At 54.0% G+C, this 14,848-nt stretch overlaps 5 protein-coding genes across 5 annotated transcripts; 3 read left to right on the top strand and 2 right to left on the bottom strand.

Annotated features, from left to right (window-relative positions):
• Positions 1-245: 245 nt before the first annotated feature.
• Positions 246-5,975, bottom strand: COCSADRAFT_226167 (uncharacterized protein). Its single transcript, XM_007704119.1, has 2 exons — positions 1,804-5,975; positions 246-1,753 (listed from the first exon to the last, which is right to left on the bottom strand). Exons 1-2 carry the CDS (start codon positions 5,632-5,634, stop codon positions 446-448), a joined length of 5,139 nt encoding a protein of 1,712 aa, XP_007702309.1. The 5' UTR covers positions 5,635-5,975; the 3' UTR covers positions 246-445.
• A 2,716-nt stretch (positions 5,976-8,691) lies between these two features.
• Positions 8,692-9,235, top strand: COCSADRAFT_226151 (uncharacterized protein). The gene has a single exon (XM_007704118.1). The coding sequence runs from the start codon at positions 8,905-8,907 to the stop codon at positions 9,184-9,186; it is 282 nt and encodes a 93-aa protein (XP_007702308.1). The 5' UTR covers positions 8,692-8,904; the 3' UTR covers positions 9,187-9,235.
• Positions 9,236-10,204: 969 nt separating this feature from the next.
• On the top strand, positions 10,205-10,818 carry COCSADRAFT_226157 (uncharacterized protein). Its single transcript, XM_007704117.1, has 2 exons — positions 10,205-10,470; positions 10,665-10,818. The coding sequence occupies exons 1-2, from the start codon at positions 10,329-10,331 to the stop codon at positions 10,784-10,786; spliced, it is 264 nt and encodes an 87-aa protein (XP_007702307.1). The 5' UTR covers positions 10,205-10,328; the 3' UTR covers positions 10,787-10,818.
• Positions 10,819-10,918: 100 nt separating this feature from the next.
• COCSADRAFT_226139 (uncharacterized protein) lies at positions 10,919-11,822 on the bottom strand. Its single transcript, XM_007704116.1, has one exon. The coding sequence runs from the start codon at positions 11,511-11,513 to the stop codon at positions 10,956-10,958; it is 558 nt and encodes a 185-aa protein (XP_007702306.1). The 5' UTR covers positions 11,514-11,822; the 3' UTR covers positions 10,919-10,955.
• A 27-nt stretch (positions 11,823-11,849) lies between these two features.
• COCSADRAFT_122094 (uncharacterized protein) lies at positions 11,850-14,841 on the top strand. Its single transcript, XM_007704115.1, has 2 exons — positions 11,850-13,463; positions 13,518-14,841. Exons 1-2 carry the CDS (start codon positions 11,990-11,992, stop codon positions 14,456-14,458), a joined length of 2,415 nt encoding a protein of 804 aa, XP_007702305.1. The 5' UTR covers positions 11,850-11,989; the 3' UTR covers positions 14,459-14,841.
• The last annotated feature ends 7 nt before the right edge of the window (positions 14,842-14,848 follow it).

The following is a 14,848-nucleotide window of genomic DNA, read 5'->3' as shown; positions in this document are numbered from 1 at the left end:
GGAGAATAAAAAAGAAAGAGGAAAAATCATCTTCTCGTAAATACATACAAGGAAGTGTTTGAGGGGGGGACAAATAAAGAGAAAAAAGAGACGCCAGCAATGCGCCATTCGGCTTGGAATGGTAGAAGTTGCCCCAATCCCCCAAATCCTGTACGCCAGCCCTAGATCCCTCGTCGCGTTTCGAAGGTGGTTAAAACAAAAACTCTTTGGTTTTAGATTCGGTGAGACGACAAGCAAAAAAGATTGGGGAATCACATGAGAGAGAGAGAACAACGAAAAGGGAGGGAAGACAGAGACAGCGGCAAAGCAAGAAAAAGAGGCCGACGCCAGTTCGGCGAGCCCCCAGTCTTCACCAGAACGCCCTCCAACCCACCGCGCACGACCCAGAATTAGGAACACCTTTTTCCATCTCAGAAAGAAGGGCTCACTCTCCAAAGGCCATCAACTATGCATCTTCGGGCAGAATGCGAGCGAAATGCTTTTCCCAAATCCATCCCACAGTCTTTGTGGCATCGTCTTGATTGCGAGCAAGCCACAGCTCGCCCTTCATGCCAATAACGTCGAAAATCTCGCCAGGGACATAGACAAGATACGGTATCCCACCTTCACGGCGGTCATGGGCAATGTTGAACTCGAACAGACTGGCGGCCAGGAAGAGCACCTCGGGCTCTTCGGCCTCGGCAGGAGTAGTGGGTAGTTCTTCGACACTGCCTCGGGCAGGGGAATCGGACATTGGCAGCGCCGAGTTGAACACTCCGGACGCGCGAGTAGATCCAGCGAGAGATGTTGGTTGCGAAGGCGGTGCTGATACGGTATGTGTGCTGGTCTGCAGAGGTGAGAGGAAGGAAGGCCCAAGTTGAGGCGGAAAGTCGAATGCATGAGATACCGAGGGTGAATGCTCAACATCGATAGCACCATCAAGACCCATGTAGTTGTGGTTGCTGCGCGAAGATCCAGTATTACGGCGCTCGCTATGCATGACGGTGGCATCGCTGTTGTCTGAAGAAGGACTGAGTGCTCGTGCCTCGCGCAGCGACGTAGGTCCAGGACCTGTCCGACTTGCTCCGTTAGGCGGATGCAGTGAGGGGTAGGCAGGTCCTGCAGGAGAGGAGCGGGGCGGGTTCTCAATAGGACGGGGATGTGACCGTGGAGCATAGCCACCGCTGTTGCGATTTCGCGAGTCGATCAAGGACGTGTCGCTGCTCATTGATTCAGTGCGGCGAGAAGAAGAGTTACGGGACGAGCCGCCACCATCCGAGGAGAACGTGGGAACAGGCGAGGTCATGTTCGAGATGTCGATGAGCAGATTTCGGTTGACAATGCCAAGCTTGTTGGCAAGTTCCTGCATCGGCTTATAGTCGGAGTGGAAGCGCTCGACATATGACTCGAGATCGTAACGAAGCGATGTCGTGTGTTGCGGTTCGCTTTCGAGTAGAGGAAGAATCTTCTTTGAACAGGTCTTGTACCAATCCTTTTGCAAGCACATGAACAGTGTCATGAGCGTGCGCATGAGACCTTTCGTTCTCTCGTAAAGCAAAGGCAGCTCGTGCTTGAGTGTGTCGTTGATCGTAGAAAACTTATTCGCCGACTCTTCAAGGTCGGGATCCACTTTCTCACCTCGATCAATGGCCTGCTTGTGCTTGACATAATACAATAGGTACTTCTTGCGCTGCTCTATCGTCTTCTGATACGATACCCACATCTCCCAGAGATCTCCAACCGGCTTCAGCACGCGGCTGCGAACAGCAGCTTTCTAATGTACGATTAGCTTTGCCTGAAAAAGTAGAATATATGCCAACTTACATGCTCTTCGAGAGCCTTGTTCTGCAGCTCGAAATGGGCCATTGCCCACTTTCGCCATGTGCTCTCAATCTCAGGATATACCGATGGCGCCACTTCGCAAACAGTGATAAAGCCCAAGAAGACAATGTTGAGCTGCAGATAGTGCTCAGTAATGGCTTCGAGGTACTGTTCAAAGTCGCGAATGACAATCTGAAGTTGGAAGAAATGACCGCCAAACTTTTGCTCCTTAGATTTGTAGTCTTGGTCCTTAAATGTCTTGTCTGCCTCATCATATGCTTTGCTCTTGTCCACCTTAGGGATAAATGCTTTGACAAACGTCTTGCCCAAACCACTCTTCTTCTCTTTCTTTCCCTCAGAAGCGGCAGCACGGAAGGTATCAGAACGTGCCTTGGCTTCGTTGATGCGCTGACTCATTGCCTTGAGTTCCTCGTAGGCCTCCCGAATCTTGGGTAGATCCGGGTGGTCTGGGTCGGTAATCTCTTGCAGCGACTGGAGAATCAGCGGATACTTGAGCAGACGTTGACAAGGCTTCAGAAGAAGAGAATCCAGATCCCATGCTTGGGTCATATTCTCCACTTGCTCAAAGCAAGCAGTGACCCATCCAGATAGGATCTCATTTCCTTGGTTTTTCTTGATGTATGCACTTGCATTGTCTTGGTTCAGGAAGTAGGTTGTGTAGAGTCTTTCCATCTTTTCTTTGTTGTCGAGGAATACCTGGCCGATTGTTGTCAATCGATCGTTCCCCAGTGTACAGTTCTCAAACGGGTTCACAGAGTCGTCTGACGGTCTTTGAGTACTCGTGAATGATTCTTGGGTGTCACCCGGTTTACTGTCAGTAGAATCACGGTTCCAGGGGCCGGTTGGAGGCGGTATGTCGTAGTTGACAATCGGTTTCGCGGCTTTCTTGAATGCCCGGAATAGCGACAAGGAAAACTTTTCGAGCTCTTTGCAGTTGCTGAATAAGAGCCTCTTCTCCTTTTCGCTCATTAGGTTCTGCGCTGTAGCTTCGAAGATATTGTGTGCGATCATCATATCGATGCAGAATTGATGCTCAGTCGTAAGCAACTCTTCTAGTGTACGATACCGCTTGATCAGCGCCTGCTTCACCGGATCAGGCTGGCCGTCTTCCCCCTTTTCACCTTCGGTCGGTGTTGGAACAGACATCTCCATGGGTTGTGGAGTGCCATATCGATCTTCTAGACTCTTCTCATGAATATGAATGACTGGTGTACGCGACCGAGCGGGATGCATCTCGAATTGCTCGTCGCTGAGTGTAGGTCGAGAGAGTTGGTGGTGCGACAGATGGTTATATGAGGCGTTTTGCGAAGCTACTTGTCCGTCAATGGTCGGCTGAACAGGGGGAGGTGGGGGTGAATAGTTGGGCCGGGGAGGTGCGTTCAAGGGCGAATGCGGCATGGAATGTTGCAAATCCAATCCAAGGCCGCCATCGGTCCAGGCAAGCTGCGGTAGTTCAAAGTCATTAGTGGAAGCCGATGGACGATCGTTGGAGGAACTCTGTGACAATGCGTTGCGAGAACGGTTTCCGGAAGAACTGCCAGAGTGGGATGCATCTTCCTGAATGGTAGTGGTTGTTGATGCGCCTGAGTAACGTCGCGACGATGAGGGATATATGATGGCAGTGCCACTTGGGGCAGCATCTGGTAACTGTTGGGGAATTTGTGGTGGGGTTCTTGATGGGCGTGGCGGTGATGTTGTATTGCTTATCTCAAGCTTGGTAGTGTCGCGTGCTGACCCATTTGCGTCACTTAGCAATCGCGCAAGGTATGTCTCTGTAGCCTCTTTGGACCCCCAATCCTTGTGTTGTGCTATTACAGGGGAGACTTGGTGTACTCGTTCCCTTGACACGGACGCCATTTCTGGCGAGATGACTGGTGACTGATGGTACATGTTCAAGACTGAGTTTACCACACTATATGTCTCTGTGTTTGGTGTAAGAGACACACGTTTTCGGTGAGCCGCTACGCTGGCTGAATCATCCGGATAAAGTGTGTCACGCTTTGGATAGGATACAGATAGAGCCTCGTTTGCATCGTAGCCATGATCCGACTTGAAATCAAACGACAGGGCCTTGAGGCCTTCGTTGAAGGTGTCGGTATCGGACTCCCAAGGTTTTGTGGACTGCTCATCGCTGAGCATGATTGGTATTGATTCCCTGACGCCTAACTCTGATTGTTCAATGTCGGGTGTGTGAGAGACGCTGTTCTGAGCAGAGGCATGGAAGACGCTGGGTTGTAAGAGCTGCTCGTCCGAATTCTGGTGGGCTGCCGGCGGCGTAAGGACGAAACTCCCGGGTAGTCCCAGCACAGGCGATTCTTCAAAATCGGTCACTGCCGATTGCGGTTGGTCGGGCGGGGGTATGGTCAAGGTAGAAGTCTGGAGGCTCAAGTGCCGTTGGTCCGGTGGACATGAGTCTTGGTCGTGCGAGGGACGCTTCGCCTGGGCATGTGCCTCGAAAGACTGCTCAAGTTCAGCAACGCCGGGTAGTCCCTCTGACGGCTCCGGTTGGAGTTGGAAGCTGCTTGCAATTGGAAAGTATCCGTGTTCGTCCTGCCGGTCGGAGCTTCGGGAGCGGGAGGCAGGCGAAGGCTGGAGAGGCTGTCGTTCTCGCGAGTTCCGCAGTCGAGGCGATGTTGGTGGAGGCGGGGCGGTGACAACAGCGGCTACGCTTGGTCCAGGTCTCGCACCTAGAGGCGATTTTCCTCTTTCACGATATCCGCGGTAGGCTAGAGCGGGCAGCGTTGATTGGTCTGCACCACGTGAGGTTGGAGTGGCAGCGGCAGCGGCTAGCACCCTCTCCATTCTTGTGGGAGATGTCCTGTTGCTATGGCTCATTGCGCGTGTGGGAGTGTATTTTACGGAGCGGGTCGAGGAATTAGAGTCGGAGCCAATGCTCATTCGTCGTGTGGCTACGGGGATTCGTGAGCGTGGAGTGTGTCGCGCGGGTGACCGCGACTTTGTTTGGTCGTGGGACTGCGTGTGTTGCGAGTCCTGCAGCAATACTGCAGTCGGGCCACTAGCCGACCGTCCATGGCGTGAAGTGTGGTGGGATGTGGAAGGCAATGGAGCCTCTCCCAGCGTGCCATCGACAGTGGGAATTCCGAAGCCAGGCGATGACACATCCTGGCCAGTCAGTACTTCGCCAAATAGCTGGCGTTGACCAGATGTCGACGAGCGACTTTGTGAGGCTGATTTTGTTTTTGACGACGAGGCATGCTGGTCGATGCTGGCCTTTATGCCATTTGTGCGGCGCGTGTTCCGAGGGGTCGCGGGAGCAGGTTGGGGTCTTTCCCTTGGCTTCAGATTGCTGAACTTGTGGGGGCCATATGAGGCCTCTCTGCTGGGGCGCGCGGCCGACGCGGTGGATGAGACCGAGGCATTGGCACGGCGGTGGGCGTCGTACGAGATAGCCCTAGAGGGATCGCGGGACCTGGAGCGCAGCGTGGACGAGGCCGTGGGCGAGGTAGCTTCGGGGGAGCGTTCAAAGCGCTCAGCAAGTGCTTTTACTTTGTTTGACTGGTTTGGGGGGGAGCGGGTGGTCGAGGCGGAAGCGGGCGAGGCAGTGGCAGAGGCGGTTGTGTTTTTGGCGGCGTTGGCATTGGAGTGTCGGGGGCGCGCGGTGGGCATGTCTAGGCTGTGTTGCGGTGAGGCAGGAGCTTGGAGCTCGGTCGAGGTGGAGGTGTAGGCCGAATAGTACTTGTCTGGCGAGGCGGCCAGAGCATCTTCGGGGGGGTGCAGTTCGGTGGATTGCAGCCAGGTCGATACGGAGAGGCCGGGGTCGTATGCATATCCATGCGCCTGATCAGACTCCATCTCCCATTGCTGGCGGGCGCAGGAGCGCAGAGGCAAGGCAGCGCCGTCGTCGTGGGGAGAGGCGGTCCAGTGTCGGGCAGAGCAGCGGAGCAGGGCAGAGCAGCGCAAGGCAGAGCAGCAGCCGGGGTTGCCAGCGCAGCCAGCGCCAGCCGTCTATTGGACTGGGGGAGAGGCGAGGGGCACAGCCAATCGCGGCGGACACACGCCTGCCGTCGCCCAGGCCTGCACGGTTGAGCGTCACACCGGCTCAGAGGGCGTGAGAGCGGGTGCTTAGGGGGGAGGGGGTTCGTGGTCGTGGTCGAGGTTGTGGTGGTGCGCTTGGGGGGGAGTGTTGCCGGGCGATAGCGCTGCCACTGGGGACAGTGAAGGAATGCAGTCGAGGTGCCTGGTGCAGCCCCCCAGGATCGAGCTAGGAAACGGGACAACAACGGTGCCGCAGGGGGGACAGACGGCCTGGAGACGGCCTGGAGACAGGTGCAGACGGGCGTAGACAGGTGCAGACAGGTGTAGACTGACAGCGACGGGCGTGGGCTTGGAGCATCAGATACGCCCAGTGTTCCCCCATGCACTGCCTGCTGTCTGGCTGCCCGCCCGCCTGTTCCCTCCGCCTCGTCCTCCTTCTCGTCCTCGTCCTCCTCCTCCTGCAGCCACTACCACAACCATTCCCACTACTCTACATACGACTACCACATCTCGCTTCCCAGCCAGTAGCTCCAGGCGCCAGTTGGGCGAGCAGGCCATGCTAGCGAGTGCCGTCCTCCGTGTACACCTATTGTATCTATCGACTTACGTACCATGTGTCTATCTATGTACATGTGCATGTGTGCTTGCTGCACCCCCAGGGGCTCATGGCACAGATGCCACCCTCCAGCCCGTCCACCTGCGCTCGCCATCTGCAACCAGCGTGAAACCGAAAGAGCGAGTGCCATGACGGAACACAAATTCCAGCCATCCACCACCTGCTCTCCCCTGGCATGGCGCGTCCCGTCGCGTCTCTAGCGTCCCCGTAGCTTCACGCCCCACCACCCCTGCCCGGCCAAGCAACAACCACACGACTCGGCCACTTGCCCGACCACCATTCATCTGTCTATGTACCCATCCATCCATCCATCCATCCACCCATTCACTTGACCGCCCGGCCTTCCAAAACACCACGCCCACCATGAAGAGGAAGCGCGGCAATCATGACGGCGCCCGCACCGCCCCCGTGGGGGTGTCCAACAAACAATTGGCCGCTGCCGACCAATCCCCCATTGCCACACCTCCCCTCCTCCATCACCACCCCCATCCAGTCCTGCACCGTCTCTATCCCCAACTCCCTACCCTGCGCCACTATCTGCTGTCAAGGCTGCCCTCGTCGTTCAAGAATAGACGCCGGAGAATAGCCCTGCTTGGACGTGCTCCTCCTGCTCCAGCTCAAACTTCAGACACCAGCCCTGTGCAACATGTCGATTACACCGTGGCGCAGCTGCTCGACTCAGCTTTGGTCGGCTGTGCAGCACACGTAACCGCACAAGAACACGCACTTGCTGCCAAGGAACGTGATCAAGATCTACAGACATTCACGCAGCAGCGTTCACAAAGCTCCCCAGGGGCCACTTACAAACCTGGCTACTACAAGCAGCCCGAGGTATGTCGCGTCACGTGCCTGGCCTTTCCCGTGCTGCCCGTCTGCGCTGCATCTCCATGAGCCGCTACTGAGTACATGTAGATTGTTGACTATGTGATTTGGCGCCTGTTTACCCGCTCTTCCTCTTACAGGCCTGCCCATGTGCTCTGCCACGGCTTCCAAAGGGCTGCAAGAGCCCGCAGTGAACAGCACCATGACCCAAATACGAGGGCCTCTATCCCTGGCCTGCAGCAAGTCCACGACAACAGCCATGTGCAAACTCTAAAGGACCCGGTGTGGTGTCGATTACACGCGCTCTTAGGTCAAAGCGGCGACCGTATCATGATGGACCTACTTTTAGACTGCGCCATCTTTCTTCCCGTCGAAGCTAATATGGGAAACTACTACCAGCTCTCAGGCATGCCCCTGTCTGAAGTGCAACTTGACAGTGTCGTGAGCAATTGCCCAGGAAACCCTAATACAAACATCCAGCCAATTACAAAGTCGCTCTATCTCCATAGCGAGGACAGAACACCTGGGTCAATTGCATTTGTCCGTAGTCGCATGTTGTATGCAAAGGCCGCCCTGAATGCAAATGGGGGCATCAGATTCGGCCTGCGCCATATACGTGCGTTCCCTGTCTCATCAATTTGCACATCCTGACATGATTTGTAGACGTCTTGAATCGGTACCCTGACCGAGCCGACAAGCAGCAGACAGTTCACATCATGCGTTACATCTTTCCTCGTCAGTTTGGCTTGCACAATGTCTTCACTTCAAAGGTAGATGCTCGTGAAAGTGCCATGCCGTTCAAAGACTATACACTGCGTGAGAAGGATATCCATACTAGCATGTGCCGCCAATTAGGTGATAAAGCAACTGATGCTGGCCAAGTGGCCAAGTGGAAGTTGCGCGTCCCTAGGAGACTTCGAGACAACGTAATGAAGCTGATTGAAAAACTCCGAATTTTGAACCAACGCTGTTCGTACACGGAGCTGCTTCGCCACTATTGTCACATTGAGGTGTGTCCTACCCTTATCATGGATCATAGCCTGAACTGACTCCAACAGGGCATACCGTTATCTGCACAACCTGAATCTAACAAGGGTGTGGCCCAGCCCAAAGCGAATGTAACAATAGCCACACAACTGGCCCAGTGTGATCGTGCCCATTATCCCGTGTCTGAATCTAGCTCAATCCAGCAAACTTGTTTCCTCTACATGGCTTGTCCTGCAGCGCATGTTTCGGCCTTTTGCCGTAGCGTCATATCCAAAGTCATACCGAAAGCTGCATGGGGTGATGATCACAACGAGCACATTGTCATGTACTGGATAGACCAATTTGTAGCTTTGCGGAGATTTGAGTCGCTTACCCTACATCAAGTCACACAAAAGGTACATGTACGTCTTTTCAGCCCTTCTTGCTGGGTATGTACTGAGCCAAGACAGATTACTACCATTTCCTGGCTTTATCCACCAAGCCAAGACAAGGGCTATAAGCTCTCAAAGTCGGATCTGGACAAACGTACAGAGATATTCCTAGAATTTGTCTACTGGGTCTTTGACTCCTTCCTAATCCCCTTGATCCGAACCAACTTCCATGTAACGGAATCAAACGCTCATCGCAATCGACTCTTCTACTTTCGCCATGACGTCTGGCGTATGCTTGCCGAGCCTGCCCTGAAGACACTGCGTCTAAATATGTTTGAAGAGCTGCCAAAAGACCGAGCAACGAAGCTGTTATCCACACGTCAGCTTGGTTTCACTGACATACGCTTGCTTCCCAAAAAGCAGGGCTTCCGGACTATCATGAACCTCAGACGGCGACAACAGGTGTTGCGCCATGGAGCCATGGCGCTTGGGCGAAGCATCAACACAGTCATGACACCCGCCTTCAACGCCATAAATTACGAAAAGGTCAGTGTACTGTCCGTGCCGGATTAGCCGTACCTAACCACATTGTAGTTGTTACAACCCGACAAGTTCGGCTGCTCGCTATTCTCTGTTGGGGATATGCTCCCAAAATTAACAACGTTCAGGAACTCAATCAAACAGCGGGGCCTTGACAACAAACCGTTCTATTTCGCCAAGGTCGACGTGCAGGCCTGTTTTGATAGTATACCCCAAACACGTCTGTTGAGTATGGTCGAGAGTCTTATGTCGACACAGGAATACTACACAAGCAAGCACGTCGAGATGTCTGCCCTGGGTCCTCTGCAGCGCCTCAATGGCAACCATGTTAACCCCATGCCCCGTAAGCGCTATGTTGCATACAGTCATGCAGCAACTGATGTGACGCCTTTCCATCAGCTCGTGCGAGACAGGTTCGTGGGGACCAAGGCGAATACCGTCTTTGCGAACATGAACATGCAACGCTGTGAGACAAAAGATGATTTGATGTATCTCTTGCGGGAGCATATCGAGCGGAATGTAGTTCGGATTGGAAAGCGATTCTACCGCCAAAAGACGGGAATTCCTCAGGGTTCTGTCTTGTCGAGCATTTTGTGTAACTTTTTCTACGCTGAGCTTGAGCGAGACGTTCTTGGCTTTGCGCTTGGTGACGATTGTCTCTTACTGCGTCTGCTTGACGACTTTCTTTTGATCAGCATCACAGAGGAGCACGCCAAACGCTTCGTGCAAGTCATGCATCAAGGCCACCCCGAGTATGGTGTCGTGGTGCAGCCTGCGAAATCCTTGACCAACTTCGACGTGACTATAGCTAACGGTGAACGAATTGCTACAACCGGGTCAAGTGGGAAATTCCCTTACTGTGGCATCTGCATTGACACCACGACTCTCGAGATCAGCAAGAAGACCGAGCGGCCACCAAAAGCCGGTAAGTAGTATTGACCGACAGGTGGGTCGAAAGTGCAGAGTACTAAGTAAAGCAGTTGTTGAGGATTCTTTGACGGTGGATCTGGCAAAAATGCCGGGCCAGACTTTTCATCGGAAAGCTCTCAAGTGAGTTCCTTGATGGGGCCCCATGCCTGTTTTCCCTCTGCCAGCCAATCAGACTACAAAATGCATAGAAACGCCCGACATTGCGCTGACACATTGATAGCGCATTCAAGATCCAGCTCAAAGCCATGCTTATCGATCCATCGTTGAACAGCGTGGCAACCGTGCTAGCGAATGTATATCAAAGCTTCTATGAAGCGGCGGTGAGGTGCCTTGAGTATGCACGCGTGCTACTCAGAGTACGGAAGATGGGTTCAGGTCTGCTTATTAGTAAGTCGATTTACTTTTTTTTCTCTATCTGTAACTCCCGAGAACTCAACAGCACCCCAAACCGGCATGCAATCGGGTAGTAGGGGCTCATGCGCAGAACTGGAAAAAGCGAGCCAGAAGAAATGGGTGGGCGATCGTCACTGCTGGGCCGACCTGCGCTAGTGGGCCAAGTCCATCGACTGACTTGATTGCAGAGACTGTAGAAAACATCATCACGTTGGCATACGTGATGCTACAGCGCCGTTCGCGCTCTTGCAGGAGTAGAGAAGCGATAACTGCGCAAAGCGTCATCTCGCGCCGGCAGCTTAAGTGGTAAGTGCAGCATACCTTGGAATGATGTCGCATGGTGCGCGGGTGCACGCTCCATGATTCGTCGAGATCAACCCCATGGTTCGGAATATGACATGGGGGCGCTCATCTCGCCTGTTTCTGACAACGGCTGATTGACGAGATAGGCTGGGCTGCAAAGCTTTCCAAGCAGCGTTTCAGGGAAAGCAAACGCGGCATCGTGCTTTATTGGGCTGGCTTAAGGTCTCGTTATCGGCTGTATGCATTTCAAGCGAAATAGAACGACGCATGTTAGAGGCCGTAGCAGGGCGTTGAAGCTTAACACCAAGACATAATCTCTGCTCTACCAGGACACATGCCGTATTGTGAGAATGGATCGAACGCACACAAAAAATAGAGCACATGTAACCCAGCAACGGCGATGAAGAATAAAACTCCCGAAAACAAAAAAGCACTACCACTGCTGTAGATAGCAATGGTACCTGTGTGTTCGGCGGACCTTGATGGCTGGGGGAGCTAAGGAAGAAGCAAGCCAAGGATCTGTACCGGGGGGGCCACGCCACGCCATAATTAGCGGCGGCATGTAGACGCGAAAGCAAGGCTCGAGGCTTGGCTGCAGGACATTCGGGAGTGACGGATGGATAGCAGGGCGCGATGATGTCTTTGTTCGGTACTCGATGCAGAGCAATTGGGGATAGCAACAGGCGAAACGGCGTAGTCTTTACGCGGACCAGGCCTGGTTCCACGAAAAGCATCGCGATGGGGCGTGACAGACGGCCGTGGGCTCGGGTGATTGGCCCATCCACGGGCGATGGGGTGGTGATGTCAAGCGCACATGCGACGGGCTGGGACACCCCCCAGATACCTGGTGTGCTGGGGTTAAGTAGGCACCTTTTCCAACGCGGAGAGCTTTGTAAAACGCATTGCTAGTTGCCCGCACCGAGCATGGCCCGTTTGCAGAAGCATACATAGAAGGCTGACTCGACTTGGCCGCACTTGTCTCATAAGCTGGGCAGTCTGTCAAGACACGGGCACTGCATCTCCGCCCGGATGCCTATATACCAGCTTTCGCAAAGACAAAGACATTGGTTCGTAATTAAACGTGTTCAAGGCCACTTCAGCCGCCCATGGGCCCAGAGCACAACGAGGCCCACTGTTGGACACCCCTGTTCCCCATCTGAGAGATCAGGGGCTAGCGCCAGTTCCGCAAATTACGCCGCCGACGCTCAAGATGCCTGCCGTACAACACTGCCAGCAGCTGCCTCCTGTTGAAGAAGCCGACGACTCTGAATACCTCGACCAAGACGTCCACTACATCTCGCAGACAGAGTCGCTGTACATTGTATCCGAGCATCGTTATGTCCGCTCGCTAAGTCCGCCTCCCTGCGCGCGCGATTCCTGCGCAGACATCCTCCTTCACCGCATTGCCTCACCACCGCCCCTCGCAACACCCCGAAAACATCCCCGATCGCTCATGGCCACCCTCACGTATGCACAGGATGCGTCCTCGCACTTTGGCGCCCCGCCAGGCAGCCCGCCCGACCTGACAAACTCAAAGTCATCCAAGTCGTCGAGCATCCATTCATCCACCCTGCTCGACTTCATGGGCACCACCGAAAACCTCTCCCACTTTGAAGACATCAACCTTGACGAGACATCAGGCGGGCCGACTTCCTTTCCCATGCCCACAAGCCCGTCCAACCGCCTTGTCTACGAAGCTCCGCGAGCCCCCGCCTCGGCCAGGACACTCTCACATCCCACCCAACACTCGTTTCGTGACCTCACGGGTACAGCCAAACCAAAGTATCCCAGTCTAGTGGGCCCAGTTAGCCATGCCGTACAAAGACAGCAGACGCAGCTGTCGGCACCCGGCAAGATGGCCAGAAGAGCCTTGACTTCGCCATCGGCTCCCTCGCTCAGCACTCTGGGTCTTGCAGCGCCACATCGCTCCTCACGATCGCCCTCCCCATCAAATACTCACATATCCCTGTCAGGATCACGCACACTTTCCCGAAGAAGTTCCCGAAACGAGGTCTTGCCGTCTCCGAGTTTGGCTTCTAGAAGACAGTCTTGGCAAGACTCAAAACGAAAGACGGTCAAGGAAAGAGAGGCGGAGTGTGATGATGAGGATGATGAAGTTCCCGAAGACGCTGTCATCTGGAATATTCCTATATCACCGCGTCCCACACAAGAGCGATCCCCGGTACCCTGGACGGGTGACAATACTCCCCAGACGTCACCACTTCCCGGCACTGCAGAGTCTTCAGCAAAGCCATCTCCGGCGCCTTCGGTACACCACAGAGACCCATCACCAAATGTGTCTAGTAGGGGCGTATCCCCGAAATCACCGACACCACAAACTACATGGGCAGACACATATACTGCGTTGGACGCAGACGCCCGGAAGCTTACGGAAGCACTAGAGGAATTCCAATCCGAATATGAGCGGAAACAGGAAATCACGAGACAGCAGCCTGGGCTCGCAAGGTCAGCATCTATGAGCCAGACAGCACCAAAAACCAAGAAGCCGACACTCCCACCGGTGCGGAAGAGTGATCCACTCATCGATCCTTTTCAGCCATCCGTTGAGAAGCAAAAATACCTATCTCGGACACGGCCATCCTGGCTCCCACCAAAGGACCCCAAGGAAGAAAAGAAGCATCTCAAGGAATACCAGCGCATGTTGGCTCGGATCGAAGAGGCTGGTAAGTAGCATTACTCCCCATGCAGTTTGTTGAAAGACTGACTAACCGACTTAGAACGCCTTGAGGCTAAACGTGCCCAAGAAGAGGCGCTCGCTCGCGAAAAAGCGAGTCGCATCAAGGCGGAATACTGGTCCAGTTTATTACTTCCAAACTGGGCTACCGAAATGACGAATCCGGAGCTTCGAGCAACACACCGAAAGATGTGGTGGAACGGCATTCCACCACGGCTGCGGGGCCAAGTTTGGCAGAAGGCAATCGGCAACGACCTCGAAGTCACCGAGCTGACGTACAACATTGCGCTGGAAAAGGCGCAGGCAGAAGTAAAAGCACACGGCCACGAAGCGCTCGGAGGCCGTTACCTTTACATTATCCAGAGCACGCACAAAGTCTTTCCTAAGCTCAAGATGTTTGCAGCGCAAACATCGCTAGAGAATGACGACGAGCAGCCGCTCCACAAGGACCTGGTTAACGTGTGTTTGGCTTATTCCATGTACCGGCCGGATATCCCACATTCGAGCTTCGACATTCATCACATTGCCGCATTGCTCCTGCTTAACCTCTCAGCTCCGCAAGCCTTTATCGCACTGTCTAACTTGCTCAATCGCCCATTGCCTCTATCATTCCTCGTCCACGACCAAAATGCCATCCACGCCGCATACACGACCACTCTCCACGTGCTATCGAAGAAAGCACCAAGCCTCGCCCAACGATTAGAAACATTACGTGTCGAGCCCCGAGATTACCTCTTCCACGCCCTTGGCTCATTGTTCTGCGGACGCCTGGAAGTCGAGCACGCCGCACGCATCATGGATGTTTACACAATCGAAGGCGACAAGAACCTCCCCCGAGCCGCCGTAGCCATCTTGTGCATATTAGAAGGCAGCTGCATGGAGGGCGATGCCGCGCAGGTAGCGCGTACCCTCAAGGCCAAGAAGGTTGAGCTCGATGAAGACGATTTCATGGCTCGCGTGTACGAAGCGGGCAAGACGTCGTAGTAAAATGTCCTGTAATAGTAGTACATTTTATTATTTTTCGGGCTGCACATACACACACATATACTCCATACACAACACTCACTCACTCACTCACAAAGGAGAAGAGGGAGAGGGGCGCAGTTCAAAGTATTAATACTTGGTCAGTTTTTGTATAGTAGGCTGGGGTGGTAGGGGGTTAATTGGCACATTGTATTTTGGATAATACGAGACCGCTCTGGAGGGGAAGAAAGAAGAAAAAGGAGGATGGGAGAAAGAAAGAGGCAGAGACAGAGCAAGAAGAAAAAAAGAGGCAGAAAAGACGATGATATACGAACTTTACGCAGCGCGAACACTTTGAAAGTTTGTTTGAAAGCTCGACAGCATTTAAACCCCCCCCCCCCCCCCCCCCTC

This window comes from Bipolaris sorokiniana (assembly GCF_000338995.1).
Source record: "Bipolaris sorokiniana ND90Pr unplaced genomic scaffold COCSAscaffold_11, whole genome shotgun sequence".
NCBI lineage: Eukaryota > Fungi > Ascomycota > Dothideomycetes > Pleosporales > Pleosporaceae > Bipolaris > Bipolaris sorokiniana.
The sequence above is the reverse complement of the archived record's forward strand: the minus strand, read 5'-3'. Positions and strand labels throughout refer to the sequence as shown.

Bases quoted from the DNA above. Each gene is read 5' to 3' on its own strand.
- COCSADRAFT_122094 (XM_007704115.1), top strand. From the start codon at position 11,990: ATGCCTGCCGTACAACACTGCCAGCAGCTGCCTCCTGTTGAAGAAGCC. The intron at 13,464-13,517 runs GTAAGTAGCATT...TAACCGACTTAG, and splicing joins GGCTCGGATCGAAGAGGCTG to AACGCCTTGAGGCTAAACGT.
- COCSADRAFT_226157 (XM_007704117.1), top strand. From the start codon at position 10,329: ATGCTTATCGATCCATCGTTGAACAGCGTGGCAACCGTGCTAGCGAAT. The intron at 10,471-10,664 runs GTAAGTCGATTT...ACTTGATTGCAG, and splicing joins GGGTTCAGGTCTGCTTATTA to AGACTGTAGAAAACATCATC.
- COCSADRAFT_226167 (XM_007704119.1), bottom strand. From the start codon at position 5,634: ATGGAGTCTGATCAGGCGCATGGATATGCATACGACCCCGGCCTCTCC. The intron at 1,754-1,803 runs GTAAGTTGGCAT...ATCGTACATTAG, and splicing joins ACAAGGCTCTCGAAGAGCAT to AAAGCTGCTGTTCGCAGCCG.
- COCSADRAFT_226151 (XM_007704118.1), top strand. From the start codon at position 8,905: ATGCTTGCCGAGCCTGCCCTGAAGACACTGCGTCTAAATATGTTTGAA.
- COCSADRAFT_226139 (XM_007704116.1), bottom strand. From the start codon at position 11,513: ATGCTTTTCGTGGAACCAGGCCTGGTCCGCGTAAAGACTACGCCGTTT.